Source organism: Ailuropoda melanoleuca, chromosome 2 (assembly GCF_002007445.2).
Source record: "Ailuropoda melanoleuca isolate Jingjing chromosome 2, ASM200744v2, whole genome shotgun sequence".
Lineage (NCBI taxonomy): Eukaryota > Metazoa > Chordata > Mammalia > Carnivora > Ursidae > Ailuropoda > Ailuropoda melanoleuca.
This window is the reverse complement of record NC_048219.1, coordinates 149,455,724-149,475,029: the sequence shown is the minus strand read 5'-3', so window position 1 is coordinate 149,475,029 and position 19,306 is coordinate 149,455,724. Positions and strand designations below refer to the sequence as shown.

Genomic DNA, 19,306 nt, shown 5'->3' with positions numbered 1-19,306 from the left:
ATAAATCTTTGAAAAAAAAAAAAAGAAAAAAAATATGACAATAGCTTTCCAGTTGGGCCCCCACTTCCTCAACTGCCCTCTCCAAACAAGTCGTTTTACAGTGATGTTTTAAAATATAAATTAGTCCCTGTCACTCCTAAGCTTAAAACCATCTGATGGTTTTGCATTTACTTGGTATTAAGTGCAACTTCGGCATCGTGGTTTTGCAGGATTCGGCACCTTTTTACCTCCTTGCTTCATCAAATGCTACCTTCATTTTGACTGAATATTGCTCTGATTTCGACCCCATGAACATCCCTAACTCTTTCTCCCCTTGAGACCATTAATCCTGTTATGCCCTCTACCAAAGATTTTCCCTGCCCTTGCCCATGGCTGGCGCTTCCTGTCTTCCCAGATGCCTTCCCTGACCACTCTGTACAGTGTTCATCACTTTGTCTACCCTGACCAGTGGTTTACCTCACAGCACTGAGTGCTGTTTGTAATCATGTATTTTTTATTTATTGCCCCTCTTCACTGTTCAGTAAGCCTCACGGAAGCAGCAACGGTCTTTTTCTTGTTCGCCACTGGTCTCTTACCTAATGCAGTGTCTGACATAAGATAGTTTTTGGTTTTTGTGGGGGTTTTGAGTTTTTGAATTATACATTGCAACTCTAGTAAAAACTTCCAAAAATAATTCACCATATTTCCAGTTGGACTTTCACCACCTGCAGGAGCCCAGGAAATTCATTGTTCTTTTTCAGCAACTTGTAATATATCAGCTATTTACTCAAGTGTGAGACAGCTGTATTAAAGTTTCCCCCACACGGATTCCAATCCCAGTCATCCTCATTTTTTTGTCCTAATATTTTATTCCCGATTATAGGATTAGAAAAGATAATGGGTAAGTTCCTCCATTTCCTCAGAAGGATAATCTTCTTGGTCTTGCTGTATATTCCATGTAATGAGAATGCACACAGACATTCATTCCTCAAACCTATTCTAGGTCTGAGAGATCAGCACCAGAGTTCCCACAGAGCCCAGGTCACCCCGAAGAACGTAAGAATTGTAGCCAACAGCAGTGGCTGCATAGTAGTGAGAACAGTAACGTTAATTTAATAATGGCTTTCTTGTATTGAGCATTTATTATATTATGCTAGGCATTTATATCATTCACTCTTCACGGAAAGTTTATAATTATCCTCATTTTACAGATGAGTGACATTAAATAGTTTTACAAAGATCACATAGCTAGTGAGTGGCTAGTCTGAGATTTAAAGCATGTCTTTTTTTTTTTAATTTTATTTATTTATTCAATGGAGATAGAGACAGCCAGCGAGGGAGGGAACACAAGCAGGGGAGTGGGAGAGGAAGAAGCAGGCTCATAGCGGAGGAGCCTGATGTGGGGCTCGATCCCACAACGCCAGGATCACGCCCTGAGCCGAAGGCAGACGCTTAACCGCTGTGCCACCCAGGCGCCCCTAAAGCATGTCTTCTGGGATGCCTGGGTGGCTCAGTCGTTAAGCGTCTGCCTTCGGCTCAGGGTGTGATCCCAGGTTCCCGGGATCGAGCCTTGCATCGGGCTCCCTGCTCCATTGGGAGCCTGCTTCTTCCTCTCCCACTCCCTCTACTTGTGTTCTCTGTCTCGCTGGCTGTCTCTCTCTCTCTCTCTGTCAAATAAGTAAATAAGTATGTCTTCTCTTTGCTACATCCTACTGCCTTTCTGTGCCATGAAGTCACACGGATTGAAAGTTACTTAATTTTTTAAATTTCTTACTCCTGATCATAGTATTGACCTTATTTTCCTAGTCCATTATCCTTTTGTTTCCCGTCTCTCCATTTTTTAGTAATAATGACTACAAAAATGGAAAATACTGTTGTCCCAAAAAAACCCCAAAAGAGCTAAATATCATTATTGACAATAATTATTCTCTGGGTCTTTTATAGTGCAATTACTAATTTCCTTGCCCTGCAAGACTACAATAATTATGCCTATCTCAATGGACTAATTAATGTATTTTTATTTAAAAAATGCTCTGAAATCTTCCAAGAGAGAGAATAAGGATAATTTTTTATTATAACCTATTACCCATATTCAAAAATTATTTAGAGTCATTTAAAATAAACATTAAATGGAAATAGTGGAATGAAGTAATAAGTCTCTGTGATAAAATGGGGAAATATTTTATCAAGAAAGCCTAGACTAGAGATATATATAAATGCAATATTTTAATTCTGAGCTTTCAAGAAGTCAAGATTAAAAAGAGAAACATGAGGGGTGCCTGGGTGGCTCAGTTGGTTAAGTGACCATCTCTTGGCTTTTGGCTCAGGGCCTGGGATGGAGCCCCGCATCAGGCTTCCTGCCCAGCGGGAGTCTGCTTGTCTCCCTCTCCCTCCACCCCTACCCCAGCTGGCATTCTCAAATAAATAAATAAACCTTTAAGAAGGAGAGAGAAACGTGAATTATTTGGCATTTATTATCTTTAAGAGAGAGGTTTTACATAGAAACTAAGTAATATGTCTTACGGATTTTTAAGACATAAGGTACGTTGAATCAAAAAGGTTAGTGTCTATGGGTGCCTGGGGGGCTCATCCAGTCAAGTGTCTGATTCTTCATTTTGGCTTAGGTCATGATCTCAGGGTCAAGAAAGCGAGTCCTGCCTCAGGCTCAGTACTCAATGCGGAGTCTGCTTAAGATTCTCCCTCCCTCTCCCTCTGCCCCTCCTGCTTGTGCTCTCACTCTCTCTCTCTCTAAAACAAATAAATTTTTAAAATCTTAAGAAAAAGGGGCGCCTGGGTGGCACAGTGGTTAAGCGTCTGCCTTCGGCTCAGGGCATGATCCCAGCGTTATGGGATCAAGCCCCACATCGGGCTCCTCCGCTATGAGCCTGCTTCTTCCTCTCACTCCCCCTGCTTGTGTTCCCTCTCTCGCTGGCTGTCTCTATCTCTGTAGAATAAATAAATAAATTTTTTTTAAAAAAATCTTAAAAAAAAAGGTTAGTGTGTTCTGTAGTGGTTTTATGAAATTGCAAAATATTTTCCAAATGACTATTTCTTATATTGACCTCCCTCATATAAATTAATGATGTAATCATTAAATTATGACTTTGTTCAGGCATTTTGGGAGAAGTTACAACAGTATAGTCTAGGAATGTAGCTTGCCAATGGACTAACAATTTGGAAATGAAGGGACATGATTCATAGTTAATTCTTTCTTCCCAAGACTTTTTAGATGAACCATGTATCTTCCAGTTCTGAATAAAAGTTTATGCTATTCCTATGCATTGGGGTATCACATTGGTTTTCTTGTCTCATGAACTAACGGAAGAGTTTCATATATTTGGTTTATGTCATTTTCGTTGCCCATCAGAAGGCCCGGCAAATTACTAATTAATAAAAATACTTCCACTGGTGCTATTATAAAAATGGAAATAACTTTGTTCTGCATAATGTTTCTTAATTTTTATTAAGTGACGGTTTGAACAAACTTCAGCAATTTTTGTCAATATGGTCTGCCCTAATATTTTTAACTTTAAAAAAGGAAGCTGTGTAAATTCTGATGATACTACATATTCTCTAATTTCCATTTTATTAAAAGAAGAAGAAGAAGAAGAAAGAAATCCATAAAGGAAATATTTTGATGACATTCAGCTTCAAGACCAAAAATTTTGGCACATAAATGGATGCAAAGCAAGAATATTCCGTCATTGATATGATGATATGCCCGAAAGCTTTGTTGCACATACAAAGGACAGTCTCTTTTAATAGGATGAAGCAAAGAAAAAGATGTCAATCATATTGACTTAGTAGGGTGCTTGTGTGTAGACGAATTCATATTAACATATGTCACATTGTAGTTCTCAATAAATGGTGACCATAGTTATCATTGTTGCTACAAAGAGAGCCTGTAACTAATGATAAAAAGTGAACATGCCAAAAGTAATCTTTCCCCTTATATTTAAAATAGTTGAAAACTTTGAATAAATGAGTCTTATATATACACTTATTTTTCTTTTTCAGAATGTACAGAAAATCCTATCACATGGTTGGTTTGGTATATCCAGAAGCTGTCATCGTAACATTAAAGGTGAAATAATTTCAGTTATTTTAATTTTTTAAATAGTCATGTTTTCAAATCTTCTTAAAATGGCTGGGCGAAAATGAGAATAGGTCTTTGATACAGCATATGTATTGGTACGTGAAAAATATTGTAGCCATTTACAACGTGTCATAAGTTCCAAATCATGACTCATTGTAGACTTATATGAGGATTGATTTACACTAACTGATGTCACATTATAGGATATTAATTACTCCTTGGATCTTGTGAGATTTTGATTTTGTCAACTATGAGCACAAATATTACTTTTTTTAAAAATTTTAATAACCTTTAGAAACCAACACAGTATTTTAGTATGAGAGAAAGTAGACACTTTTCTAAAATATAGTATAGAGAAAATGTACAAATTAACAGGTTAAGGAAGGAAATATCACCAGTAAAGAATATTTTTAGTTAAATAGTTCTTACTTCCTGAGATACCTTCTTGTCTTATTTGTCCTCAGTGAAGCATCTGCAGTAGTTTATAAATGTGAATCATCATTGTTGATAAAAGTCCCCCAAAGTGGAGAACTAACCTTTTACTCAATGGGAAACCCCTGACAGGAACTGTAAATAGCAGCCTCCTAACAATCTGAACTAATTCTTGTGTTAGCTTTGGAATTTGATAAAAGATTTGTTGGCCTCATTCAAGCTTTACTGATGGTAAAATGTCTTCTAACACAACCTTCGGAGATTTTAAATTTACAAACAGATAAAGCAAGTGTTTGGGGATCAAATCAGGGCCAAATGCAAGGAATTTAACAAAGGCATACGAGCAAATCAAAAAATATCTCCTTGGTGTTTTCAAGTGATTAAAAATACCATTTGAAGCTGTTATCACCATTTTCAAAAGCAGTATTTTTAAAAGAGACTGTTTAAATACTATTTATCAGATTCTCAGTTTAGTTTCAGCACGTTATAGTACAGATCATTGTCTTCTGTAAAAATGTATTAAATGAATGAAGTTCTAAATAATCCCAGCTCAAATTTAAAATTAATGCACAATTTTAAGGTTGCCCTATTCAATACTAAACCTGCTGTGTGTATGTAAACACACACTTTACTAAGAGTGTCTAATAATCATTAAAACTGTTGTATTTCTTCAAATTTTTTAAAATTTCAGTGATTTATTTAGTATTGGAGCTCCCTCTTTATGTGAAAACCTCCTTAGTGTATAGGACTGATTTCACTTGTTAGAAGTCCATTTTGTGAACCCCTCCGCAAGTTTTCATCCTGGAATTACCTAAAACAAAAATCATGAGGTAGCTGGAATGGTTTGGCATAGCTCTCATTGCTTACTCTCCCACTGTCAGTGGATTTTTTCCAAGGGTATGTATGTGTTTCCCTATATGTCTGACCACTTCCCTAGGGAATCGCCTGAAATGCTATAATTACTTTCCTCCTCCTTCTCCTCAATCAAAAGACTCACTTCCTTTTCCTTTCCATCTGTCCCTGGAGGAAAGTATAAATGAATCAGCCAAGGTTAGAGTGAGTAATAAGGTGAAATATACTTAAAAGCAGACATAAAATATCAAAGCTTTAAATCAAAGAATGAACTCTTAGGGTGGAATTTCAAACCATGTAGAATGTAGTGGGTGAGAAAGAGAAGTTGGAGCTACTTTCCCTTATCCCTCCATTGATACCACCCTCATAACCCATAATTCTACCTTAAAATGAAGCCCACTCTGGGCAAGTGATTTATGGCATGAATTTGTAGAGAGATTGAGAATAAGATCAGTATTATAGTGTTATCAGGTTTATTACATCAAGTTTGATAACTTTGGGATTGGGGGAAGATTTTAAAACTTACATTACACATTATGGCCTCACTTTTGTGATCCCATGGATACTAAGTGGCTCTGTCATATAAATTTAGTCTGATGTTCTAAATCAAAACGTAACCTGGTAAATCTATAATGCCTGATCTCTCCAAGAATTTTTCATAGAAAGAAACAACTATATCATATTGCCATCTAAAGTATTTACTCTTTTTTTTTTACAGGACGTTGATAAATGGTCTTTTGATGTATTTGCTTTAAATGAAGCAAGTGGAGAACACAGTCTGAAGTTTATGATTTATGAACTGTTTACCAGATATGATCTTATCAATCGTTTCAAGGTCAGAAACATGGAACAAAAATGAAATGCTCTTAGAATTAGTTATCTGAATAAGAATGAAAATGCAGAACATCGAGTCATTAATCAATGCATTTTATGTTTCTAGTTGGCAGGTCACAGAACTAGGGTGATGAGTTCACCACATGATATAGCCATTTTCCACAACTCACTGACATATATCCACACGGAGATCATGAGGCCATTGTAGCCTCATTACAATGTTTTTAAAAAATATGATCTCCTGTGTTCCTAAAACACAAATTGAACCTTTCTTGGCAGCTTTTCTTAAACTGAGATGAAAGGGCTTTTAATTAATTTCATTTTAGAGCCATTTAAACAGCAGATTTGATCCAGATTTCTGAGCATTCTGCAACCTGTACCTTTCATCATCACCAGTGGAATGACGGAAATTTTAGAGCTAGAAGTACTGGGAGGTCATTTATTTTAATCCCTTGTATTACAGATAGAAAAACTAGACATGACCAATTGTAACTGGGAATTTTACCCTTTTAAGCAGTAGCCTTCTGTCTTGACTCTGAAAGATACAAACATTTAAAGACGACAATATGGGTAAGAATGTTAGTTCATCTATCTTAGTTATAACAGCTGGGGGTTACAATCTTTCTTAGGATTGAAAGCTAACAGGTTAATGAAATAGTTTTTCAGAACAGCCTACATTTAACCTCAAAAAACTGCTGCCCACATCTGACACAATTGTGTCCCACCCCAAACGTTGTGTTCATGTTGATTAGTGCTACTATTTTAGTCAAAATATAATCATAATTATTACTTTTTGCAGATTCCTGTTTCTTGCCTAATTTCCTTTGCAGAAGGTTTAGAAGTTGGTTACAGCAAATACAAAAATCCTTATCACAATTTGATTCATGCAGCTGATGTCACTCAAACTGTGCATTACATAATGCTTCATACAGGTATCATGGTAAGAAAGTTTTTATTACTGAAGTTTGTTAGTTTGTAACATCAAATTCCTTTCTCCTACATTGCCATTGTCCCACATTGCCATTGTCCTTTCAATACCCACAGGAGTATTATAAGTGATGATCTTTTGGATTTTTGAGGGTTAATGAGTTATTCATAATCACAATCAAATCCTAATAGGGATTTGGGAAATTATTTATGTGAATTTTTCCAAATTCTCCTTCCTCTTCTTTGTATATAAATGAATCAGTGAATAAGTAAATAAAAGATTCAGCAATGCAATCCTAGGACAACAACAAGTAAATGTTAGGAATTCTGACTCTGCCTGGAATTTCTGTAATATCTCAGAGTTTAGGGTGACTCCCAGAAAGTGAAAAGGAAAGAGCAACTTTTTCTTCTAAAAATTCCACACTGAGGTGGGTTCAAAGGGGTATAGGCCATATGAGATGCCCAAATCTTGGTACCTTCTTGATTCCTCATGTGTCAGCCTATGCTGAAGTGGTGCCTTAAATTGCCTTTAAGTAGAATGTTCCATCAAATCCTATAATATGCAGTGCCTATATATTTTGACTTCAGAAATCACACACCTGTTCTTTTGGGTCATTGGCACTCAGATCTATGTAATTAATACTGTTTGGGGCCCAGAGATCCTCAATACCTTATCTGTCCACACCAGAGACTAGTCCTACTCTGGTCCCAAGCAAAGTCCCTAGAGCCACAGTATATTGTCCTGAAGATCTTGAAAACTTACAACAGTTATATGATTCTTCAACTTTATTATATAAATTTTCATATTAATTTTATTTTTTCCCAAGAAACTATAGTGTTTTGTTTGCTATACATACAATCCATTTTCAGTGGTTCATCCAGTAGTGTCTTATATGATGATTGAAGAAATTGTTTACTTCTCTTCTTCAGCTTTTTTTGCTTCCAAAATGTTGCATATCCATCAATGCCTTGGGCTCAGATCCCACTCCTAACCCATGTTTTGATTATCTGTTGCTCCAAAACTTAATGGCTTAAAACAACAACTTAGCAATAACTCTCAAGGGTCTGTAGTTACAAGGGTCCCAACTAGCAGGTTCTCATTTGAGGTTGTTGATGGGCTTATAGTCAGCTAGCAACCATAGCTGAAGACATCTGAGGACATCACTGGGCAAGATGTCCATGGTGGTTCATTCGCATAGCTGGCAGCTGATAATGGCTAATGGCTAGGAGCTCAACTTTTAAGAAAGGCTTTTAATAAAAGATTTTCTTGAAATCTCACCACCAGTTCAACAGAAATCGGCACTCTACCACAAAATTACAAAGTAATGTAAACTGTTTTGGAGTTAAGTCCTATTTGGGGGAGGCAGAAATCTCAAAAACCGTTATGCAGTAGCATGAGCCCCTTGTGACCTTGTAGAAGGCCGAACTGTATGTGTTGTCAACCTCATACCTTGTGTTTTCCTATTGTAAGGTATAAATGGTCTTCATAGACTTACGGTATGAATGTGCCCATTGGCTGAGATCAAATGCAGTCATGGCTAGACTTCCTTGGTCCTAGGTTGAACTTACTCACTCTTCTTTCCAGGACTCTGATTTGACACATAAAAGGAGGAAGCAGAAGTTAACAATAATAAGTAGAAAATCAAGCATGCAAAGACATAGCTTTAAAATATTATAAGCTTTTAGAAAGTAGTATACCTATAATTGTTTCTAGCATGTGTGCACAAACACACACACACAGGAATTCTTTTAAAGTTCCTTTGCTTTAATAAGACTTCACTGTCACAGCTGTATCTTGAGCTCTTGGCCTCCTGACAGCCGCAAATGCTATTATCCTTGAAAAAGTCACTTCAGCCTCTTCCTAGTTAGAGCTTCTTACTGTTTCCTTTCTAAGGCCTTGGTCTTGAATCTGATAGTGAGATGGTTTTCACTTTAAGTGTGGTATGTCCTCTTTCCTGAATTCTGTGGCTTTGAAAAAATTAACTGAGAAATGAAATATTTAAGTGATACTCTGAAATGGAAACTGAGGTGATTAAGTTTCTTCAGAACAAGATGGAATGGAAAAGTAATGTCTACGTCAGTATAATCAAATATCTACTTAAATTATGAAATGCAATGAGAAGATATATACCATTTTATGCTGGGAGGTAACCAAAATTTCATCGTTTAAAAATACATTTTGCTTACATACATTTCTTTCTTTTTTTTTTGCTATCAGTATAAAGAGAGCCAAATAAAGTCTCCTATTTCGCTTCAGAACCTCTCTTCTAAAGGTGACATTGAAGGGATGAAGGATGCTGTTTTATTGGTAAATAGGGAAATTCAAATCCACGATGTGACTTTTCCCCCAGGCTTGTGAGGAAGACTTGTTCCCGGATATAACAAGCCATTCCAACTTCTCTGGAAGACGGGAAATCTGGCCCAGCCTGGCATGGCTCCTAGAAAGTTGACATTAGTAAAGATCACATAATCCATAATTTTCCAGTCATAACAGAACTTCACTCCACTTTAGCAGGTTTCATTGGGGAACTGGTTTCTGATTCATTCATCCTTCAGCAACAGTGTGTCAGTGGGCTATTTACTCATCCATTAGTTTGGCCATTACAAAAATAGTCTAGTGGAAGACTGTCATTGTCGTCTGAGATCAGGAAAATACATTTAAACTACAGGAAGTAATGAGAAATTGTATGATAGATGGTAAGAGGAAAGGCAAAGTGAATTGTGAATTTATTGCCTATGTTGCCAAAACTAGGTTTCACAGCCAGCTTGATAGCTTTAGGGAAGTTATTTTAACAAGCTTTTCTTTAGATGACAAAAGTAGTGGTAGGGGAGTATTAATTTTCACACAGATGAATGTGTTGGTTCTTTGAAACAGCAAAAAATGTATTACAGAAATATCCATTTAGCTGAAACTCCTCGGATTTGATATGGGGAAGACTGGGTCACTGGCTTCAGTGTTTTAGTTGAAGCCCTGACATTTCAGGACAGTCTTATCCGTGCGCTTCTGGAGCACTCCAGTGGCAGCCCCAAACTGTCAGGTGACTAATGCAGCCTGCCACCTGCAAAATGTTCTGAGGACCTGTGCCTGAAGGGGATTGTGATGAAGTTAATGTCCTTCAGTTTGTTACTGCCACACAGAATACCCTCAGCCTGGGAGCGGACATGGCAGAGGAGAGTTGATGCTAGTACACCCTCTGTCTCTCTCTGTCCTTTGACAATTACCTTGTAGCCCTGTGCCAAGGTGACAGTGGTGTGGGGTAGCTTAATCCATTTGCTAAAGAGCAAATCGCTTCACCAAATGCTGCCAAGCCACCTTCAAATGTCTCTCTGAATTTGAAATCTTCCGAGGGCCTTTGTAAGGGAACACTTGCATTTAAAGGCTCCTAACCCTGTGTTCTAATATTAAGAGTAGAAGAAAGAAAGATGATGTGAAATCTATTTCCTTTGAAAATTGTAGTCCATTGACCACACCCAGGAATAGCCTCCCACACTCTGGAATGACTCAATTTTTCTCCAATTTACAAAAAATATGCCACTATGTCTCTATTCTACCAACTATGTGGAAATTCTGTTCTTGCAAATAACTTCTCAGACAACAATGTTTGGAAGAGTGGAAAGAGTACAGGCTTTCAAGGCAATCAGACATAGGTTTGAAACCCTGCTCTACCATGACCTCGATCACTCACTCTCTAACTTGGTTTTCTTGTCATTAATGTGTGGTTAATAATACTGACCATCCTGTAGGATGACAGTGAAGAGTTAATGACATCATATATGTAAAGCACCTAACCTAGTTCCTGAAACATAATAGGTATTAACACACATCGTAATATCAAAAATAATTATCAATTTATTTTTATCATATATTATTTTATGTATATTATGTATTAATATTATTGTAACACTCACTTTCTGTACTGGATAAATTATAGCAAACTATGTCATCCCATTCAAAGGGCTAGAGAAAAAAGAGTCTAACTCTGTAATTTAGCTAAAAGAGTTGTTAATTATGCTGTTTTAGACACACCAGGAACTAACAGGTCAATGTGATTTTCTGACCTGAAATTCTCCCAACCTTATATACACACATACACTTTCTCTCTCACACACACAAACATACACACACACACTGAATAATTCAGATATGGAAATTTACATCATAAGTCTTAAAGCTCCATTTAGAGCTTCTACCCATCAACATACCCAGTTAAACCATCTAGAAATTCTGCTTCTGAAGCCTTAGAAAAATGTATTCTGCATATTGCCTCCCTCAAGTAACGAATGCTGTTGTCATCCACAGAAGAAATATTGTGATCTCCGGAAGGAACAGAAACTTTGGAATCAGATTTTTTTTTTTTTTTTTATAAGACAGAGATAGAGACAGCCAGCGAGAGAGAGAACACAAGCAGGGGGGAGTGGGAGAGGAAGAAGCAGGCTCATAGCAGAGGAGCCTGACGTGGGGCTCGATCCCATAACGCCGGGATCACACCCTGCCGAAGGCAGACGCTTAACCGCTCTGCCACCCAGGCGCCCCTGGAATCAGATTTTGGTTTGAATTCCTGCTCTGCCACTTGATAGCTACGTAACCTTTGGCAGGTTGACTCAATTCTTAAGGATTCAGCTTTGTTATCTGCCAAGTAAAGATAAAAATATCTATCTCATAAAAGGAAAATAAGATAGCTATACAGATTAAAAGAGACCATCTACCTAAAATGTCCAGTTAATGTTAGTTCCTTCTCCTTTCTTTCTGACATTATTATAAAAACTATTGATGGCAGTCAGCATAACTCTATGATATAATTTGAGGACTGCTCATTTTAGAGTTAGTCTACCGGGGCATTTCTCTAGGCAAAATGCACACTGCGGTTTAGATGAAGCACAGTGTCTGCACTGCTCTTGACTCGTCATTTTAACCCTTTATGTCTGCCCATGAGGAATCAGAAGCATGTAGGTTATGTGCTGACCACTGTGCTAGTTGGGAAGAGTGATAGGACTCAGCCTCATTCTTTCTGGCATGTTCTCATGAATCACTTACAAAATCCATGAATTTAAGCAGTCATTTTCTGAGTTGAAATTCTCATTTGGAACCAGTGTAAAATGAATGAACAACTAAGGAACTAAAAATCAGCCCAAAATTCTACTTTCACTAATACAAAATAGACATGCTTTTAAATTAAGTGTGAGAGTTCAACACTTCACTCTCCTCAAACTATTTTATAAGTTAAAAATTATTAGGACTATACTGTGGTAATAAATAAGAGGAATTCATGGAGAAAGTACTATTTATGGGAAGCAGAGAATAATGAGACTAAAAACAGGAAATAAGTATAATCAATTTGACAGCTAGGAAGATAATAATTTTAAATACTTATGAGATAATCTATAATTAAAATCCATCTCTGCTGCCCTAATTTAATGTTTTTTATAATTGCAGCTTTATATTCTATGTTATTGTAGATATTAAATATTGCTGTTTTTTAATCACAGTTAAATCTGTAAATCTTAAATATAATCAATAGGAAATACATAAGGGGCACCTGGGTGGCACAGTCTATTAAGTGTCAGACTCTTGGCTTTGGCTCAGGTCATGATCTCAGGGTCCTGGGATTGAGTCCTGCATTGGGCTCCATATCAGCGAAGAGTCTGCTTAAGATTCTCTTCTCCTTCTGCCCATCCACTCAATATGCGCACTCTCAAATAAATAAATAAAATCTTTAGAAAAAAATAGGATATACTTAAGAAAATTGGTGACTTGTTTCTAGGATCAATTTTTTTTTTTTTTATAAAACAATGCGTTTCTGGGAGTGCAAAAGCTTGTTTAACTTCAATTGCTATTCATTTCATGGTGTTTAATTCCACAGTCTCATTGGGGACATTGGAGGCTCAGTCCCACTTCAGTCTATAATAGAGGCCATTCTTCCTTTTAATGACTCACAATTAAATGCACCCATAAACACAAAATAGCTAGTTATATCAACTCCCATTGGTTCTGAAAATCATTTCTGCTTCAGTCATCCAGCTGTGAGACATTTATTCTTGAATTGCAATCACTAAAGGTATGTTAGCTCACTATTATTTTCCAGACTCAATGCCTTCTACAGTGCATTTAAGGTAATAAGTTCAATAAAATGACAATTTTTCTGTATTTTACTGTATGACAAGATTTGTGAAAGGCACAGTAAATACATTAACTTAAAAACTTCTCTTAAAATTCCACAGGGAATGATCACTAATTCTATTTTCATGGGAACTGTGGCTGAGAGGGTAAATAACTTATTTGCCTCAGGGTCAACAAAGATTTAAAACCAGAATTGTCTGATATCCATAGTCTCTTTCCACTACTCCTTACTACCTTCTCCTAATGCAAAACTGGTGAAATTCAAGTCAGCAGACATAGCAGTTCCTGCTATGTGCCAATTATCATGATAGGTTATGTGAAGAGGAGCAAAGATTAATAAGAGCATGCCTTTGTCAATTATGAAATTCAACAGTTGTCACCTCTTGTTTTTGACTCATGGACCTACAATGGCTCCCTCATGCATTTTATACAAAATCCAGATTCATCAGCTCTAATCAAAGTAGTCCATCAACTCTTCCCATAATCTGCACTCTCCTTCCATTCTCATTCCACTCGACTCTCCAACACAGTTGTACTGTTGGTGATTCAACTCCTATAGGGGCCTCTACAGTATCATTCTGCACTTGCTCTTACTCCTTAGAATCTGTTTCTCACATTGCATTTAGGCACTAAACTTTGTCCATCCTTCTTCCAAGATCACTGCCACCAAATGGACATTCTATCTGCCCTTCAATTGTGTCTTTTTCTGTGACCTTTTATCAAGTATGTATGTAGTTTATATTTTTCTGTTGCTTTGTACAACTTAATTGTTTCAAGTATGTGGAATGAGAATACTAAGAGCAAGCTTCATATCATTGGGATCCTCCATTCTTTCCATCAAGTACCACCTACTTGTACCTCTATCTGATAGAACTTTCTGGGATGATGGAAACACTTTGCATCCGCACTGTTCCATACAGTAATTACTTGCCACATGACTATTGAGCAGTTGATGTGGCTTCTGTGCCTGGGAAAGTGAACTTAATTTTACTTAATTTTATTTATTTTCAATTTAAGTGGTCACTTGTGGTTACCGTAACGGATAGTGTAGTAAAACTGTTACGTAAAATTTCAGTGATGAATAAACTACAAAATTATCTGAGTAGACTTATAATAGCAGAGAAATTTTATTAAACCATCCAACTGATAACAGAAAGATCAATGTATATGAAGCAGGTGGTTTGAATTTATGTGAAAACACTTGTTCTATCTTTTATTATTAAGTTTAATTGCACAGTCAGGATATGTGTGTTATGAAGAGCAAATCTGGTCAATTCTTAGAAACTCTTACAAATCTTAATATAAAATATAAAAGTGAAGTTCAGTTCTCTAATGAGCAAAGTGAATATTTTCAACTCTTAGGTGGAAAATTTTCTCATAGCAGGGTTTTCTACAAAAGTTGAGCTAAAGATATTTTAATGGTGTATGGACCCTTATGTTAAAAATTACTAAACTGTAATTGATTTCATGAGAGCCCAAATTTGTAAGTCTGTGAATTCAAAAATCCACACAGGGTTTACCTTTTAAATCATAGAAAATTACTCCCTTTTCTGATTGGCAAGGAAGATTATAATGTCTGTATTTTGAATTTACAAGCTGTGAAACAATCATTGACCTCATGAAGCCTCCATTATGCATAAAGAATGTGAAACAGGAAGAAAAAATGTATTTGAAATCACTAAAAATAATTTAACATATTTATATGATTACTTATACTGGGTGCACAGAAAATCTCTTTTGTAGAAATACAACATGGCCTCGGCTTTCTAAATATGATAGTATCTTTCTTTAATTTACTAGCACTGGCTCACTGAACTGGAAATTTTAGCAATGGTTTTTGCCGCTGCCATTCATGATTACGAGCATACAGGAACCACAAACAACTTCCATATTCAGACAAGGTAAGTTATATAAAGTATTAACTTTTCTAACTTAAAATTTGAAATTTATTTTTCTACATATTATTTATTTTTAAGAAAATTTAAAAATAACAGTGAAGATGTCTAGTAAGTAGTTTTAATGGATTTTAGCAAAATTCCTTAAGTTACAATCAATTATTTATCAAGAAAACTGTATAAATATTTGGTGACATATTTAGCAATTTAAAGAATGTAAAAATGCATAAGATAATTTCTCTCTGCCCAGAGCTTATGCTTTGAACTATCACACAAGTCAGACGTCTACTGACTGAGATGAATCTCACAACATATTATTTAAGGCATGAGTTTAGTATCATTATGTATTTGAAAGTAATAAAATTGTGCTTCTGAAAAAAATCAAAGAAACCTTATTTCCAGGTTAGTGTGAAGTACTAAATTTACAATAATTAGAAAATGGGATTTTTAATGATGGTAATAATGGCAGTTATTAGAATCAAAATACCAGAGTGGAGATATATCTGTCTGCTAGGGCTGTTATCACAAATTCACAGATTGGGTAGTTTAAATAACAGATATTTTCTCACAGTTCTGAAGTCTAGAAGTCCAAGAAGTGTCAGCAGGTTTGGCTTCTGTAGAAGCCTCTCTGCTTGACTTACAGATGGCCACCTTCTCACTGTCTTCACATGGCTTTTTCTCTGTGGGTACACATTCTTGGTATCTCTTCTTCTTCTTGTGAGAACATCACACATATTGGATTAGGCCACACCCTGATAGTCTTATTTAACTTTAATTACCTCTTCAAATGCCTTATCTCCAAATACGGTCACATTCTAAAGTACAAGGGGTGAAGACTTCAACATATGAATTTTGGGGTGACATAATTCATTTCATGACAGAAAGGTGCTCTGTGTTCTTTTTGGTTGCACAGAGATCTCAGTGCCTGGGAGGCAGTATGCGTCTAGGACCCATCGTGATCCAACTTTCTATATATAGGATCCTGACATTTCTCTAAGTCTTTCACTAGTCAGAGATGCTTGAGATGGAGGGAAGTTGAGAGACTGATGTTTCTCTGGAACTACTATAGAACCCTCCAGGCTTATTAAAGGAAAACTAAATTTATTTTTTTGGTTTTTTTCTTTTTTTAATTAATAGACTTTATTTCTTAGAGAAGTTTTAGATTTATAGAAAAACTGAACAGAAAGTACATAGTTCCCATATACTCTCTTTCCCCACCCCCACAGTTTACCTTTTTGTTAACATCTTGCATCAGTATGTTACACTTGTTATAATGAACCACTACTGATAAATTATTATTAACTAAAGCCCATAGTACACATTAGAATTTAGTCTTTGAGTTACACATTGTATGGGTTTTACAAATGTATAATGCCATGTATCCACCATTATAGTATCATACACAATAGTTTCACTGTCCTAAAACCCCCTGTACTTCACCTATTCATTCCTCCCTCCCTTCCTACCCCCTTACACCTGACAACCTCTGGTTTTGTTAATATTTTATGGTTTTTCCTTTTCTAAAATGTCATAGTGTTGAAATCCTACAATATGAAGCCTTCTCAGACTGGTTTCTTTCACTTAATGATATGCATTTAAGGTTCCTCATGTCTTTCCATGGCTCGATAGCTCATTCATTTTCATTGGTGAACAATATTCCATTGTATGGATGTGACAGAGTTTGTTTCCTTATTTGCCTATGAAGGATATCTTGGTTACTTCCAAATTTTGAAATAAAGATTATGAATAAAGGGGCTATCAATATTCATGTACAGATTTTTGTGTGATCTGTTCATTTGCTTTTTAATAGCAATATTTCTAACAATTAATTTTGCAGCTATAGGAAATTATTTTTAATGTGGATATCATAGGAACATTTTATTAAAAGATTAGACATTTTTAGAGCTTTCAGTGACTACAGTGACAGAGCCACATTATGGATCATCTAGTCAAGGCCTCACAATTTAAAAAGTGAAAACAAAGACCTCAGGAGATGAAATGACCTATCTGTATGGATGTAGTCAGTTGATGACAGTGGCAGAATTGAGAAGCTGAGAAGTGGGACATTCTCAATCCAGTCTACTCATACAACCTGACCCCATGACCAAGGCAGATACATGAGCCTTCCAGTCTTCTATAGCCTGAAATGGGGTAGGCTTAGATAACATGGCCCCTTGATGGAGACAGAGGAATAGTTGAAATTCCAACAGTGAAATATTGAGGAAGGTGTTCTGTCTATCCCCAGAGTCCCTGAAATTGACAGACTGTGAAGGGAAAAGGCAGACCTGGAGGTCTGGTCAGGGAAAAGGATCTTATTAACCTACACATTTGCAGAGTAGAGGGAGCTGTTCTGTTTTTGTGTCAAACATCAAAGCAAAGGTAGACCATGCACATCATTTTTGTTTGCCTAAGGCTCTTCAACATCCATTGAATCCATAATGAGTAAGATTTTAATTAAAGACAGCTTATTACTGAGCCGGGCCCTGTATTGGACTATAGTTTTAGGAATTGGAGAAGGGAGCAAGTGATTGGTTGCCCATGAACATTTCTTGTTATTTCTACTCTGAAAAGTGAAGGCAATGGACTAGCCTTCTCCAGCGGCAGTGTCAGGCCATCACTCCTAGCTTTCTCCTTACTATCCATTTACAACTGATGAAGAGTCCTGACTTACATATGCTTTGGACTGCAGAGAAGGAGAAAAAAATGGAGAAAAAAGAAGGGGAGGAGGAGGAGAAATGGAGTAAAGAAAGAGGAGAGGGAGGAAGAAGAATTCATTTTCCCCCCAACTTTACATTAAGAAACTCTCTATATAAAGGGAAGAAAAGGGCTAGTCTTTTATTTATTTTCTTATAATTGCCTACCGGGATCAATTTAAAGGATTAATTATACAAGAATTTGAAAATTTTATGAATGAAAATGTTGTAATGACCATAAATGCAACAATATAACGTGCTTTCAAAACTCTATCACCTTTACATTTTGTCCAAGAAAAAATAAGATCTTACATTACAAGTATCAATAATTCTATTGCATTTTATATAATTCATTGTTATTTGGATTTAGAATGCTTTTCTCATGTGGAAAACTATATGCTGGATAATGCAAACTAAAAAATAATTTAGAACATAGTACAATGCTAGATTTGAGTTCAATACAGACATTATAATTCATGGAATCCTTGAAAGTGTAAATAAATGGATATAATTTCTTTTTTGTGAAAAGAAAATACTGAGCCACCTGTTACCATGGATACTGAATGTTGCTTAGAGTTTTGTTCTTTTCTTAGCAGTCAAAGACCATCTCAAACATTAAGATGGTGCTTTATTCTCAGAATCTTATTGGATTTATGAGACAAAATCATAATAGTTTGCTACAATTAAATCTGATTCAAAGATACATCTTTGCCTGCTGCTGAAAGTAAAAGACAGTGATACTTGGAGCCATGTCATGTAATTATGCTGCCATGGCTAGATTTGAGGCCAGATGATACAAATGTTATATGATTTACAAGTCAGTTTTCCCATGATCTGAGTGAACTTCTGGAGATACTTGGGTAAGATATATTCAGTTCTCTCTTAAGGTTTGCAGGTATACTTTTCTGTATACTGAGTTTTATTGGCTAAACAATTTTTAGGCCATAGTTGAGATGAAAAGAAATCTATTTTGGAATTATGTACCATTAGCTAACTACATATGTTTTTCTACTTTTATGACAGTTCTAGAAACAAAAGATGAAGTAATTGTTCTGCCTCCTAGGCCATTTTCCCTATGTTGGATTAATAATAAAGCTTGGTTTATTCAGTGGATTATTAGATACAGATCTCAAATAGGTTACTTGCAACCAAAACCAGGTTTCTTTAGTTCTTTCTTTTATTTATCCTTGCCTATTCTTTGGTAAACGTTCAGTGGTAAAGTCAGTTCTATAACCAGTACTACTGACTGAAAAGCCTAAAACAGTAAGTCTTAGTGAGGTAGTTTTAGTGCTGATAGAGTATATGTCTACTACAAGGAAGGAAAAATGAAGAGTCTGTGCATTGTGGCAAGTGGAAGCAAAGGTGCACAGGTTTTAACTTGACTTTCCTTTTGCTATTTTTGTTGCCTCCAATTTGGCAACCTATATGAGTGGATTTACCATTTTAATACATTATACATAGTGGCCCTGCTTCCATTCCA

At 36.1% G+C, this 19,306-nt stretch overlaps 1 protein-coding gene across 3 annotated transcripts in view; it reads left to right on the top strand.

Moving 5' to 3' along the window:
• The window catches only part of PDE1A (phosphodiesterase 1A), a 322,509-nt gene that overhangs the window by 252,238 nt on the left and 50,965 nt on the right, over window positions 1-19,306 (top strand). For all 3 annotated transcript variants that reach the window (XM_034654817.1, XM_034654816.1, XM_034654818.1), the window contains exons 5-8: window positions 3,997-4,063; window positions 6,078-6,194; window positions 6,993-7,133; window positions 15,039-15,139. In XM_034654817.1, the coding sequence (XP_034510708.1) occupies window positions 3,997-4,063; window positions 6,078-6,194; window positions 6,993-7,133; window positions 15,039-15,139 (426 nt within the window). The remainder of the gene's footprint in view (window positions 1-3,996; window positions 4,064-6,077; window positions 6,195-6,992; window positions 7,134-15,038; window positions 15,140-19,306) is intronic.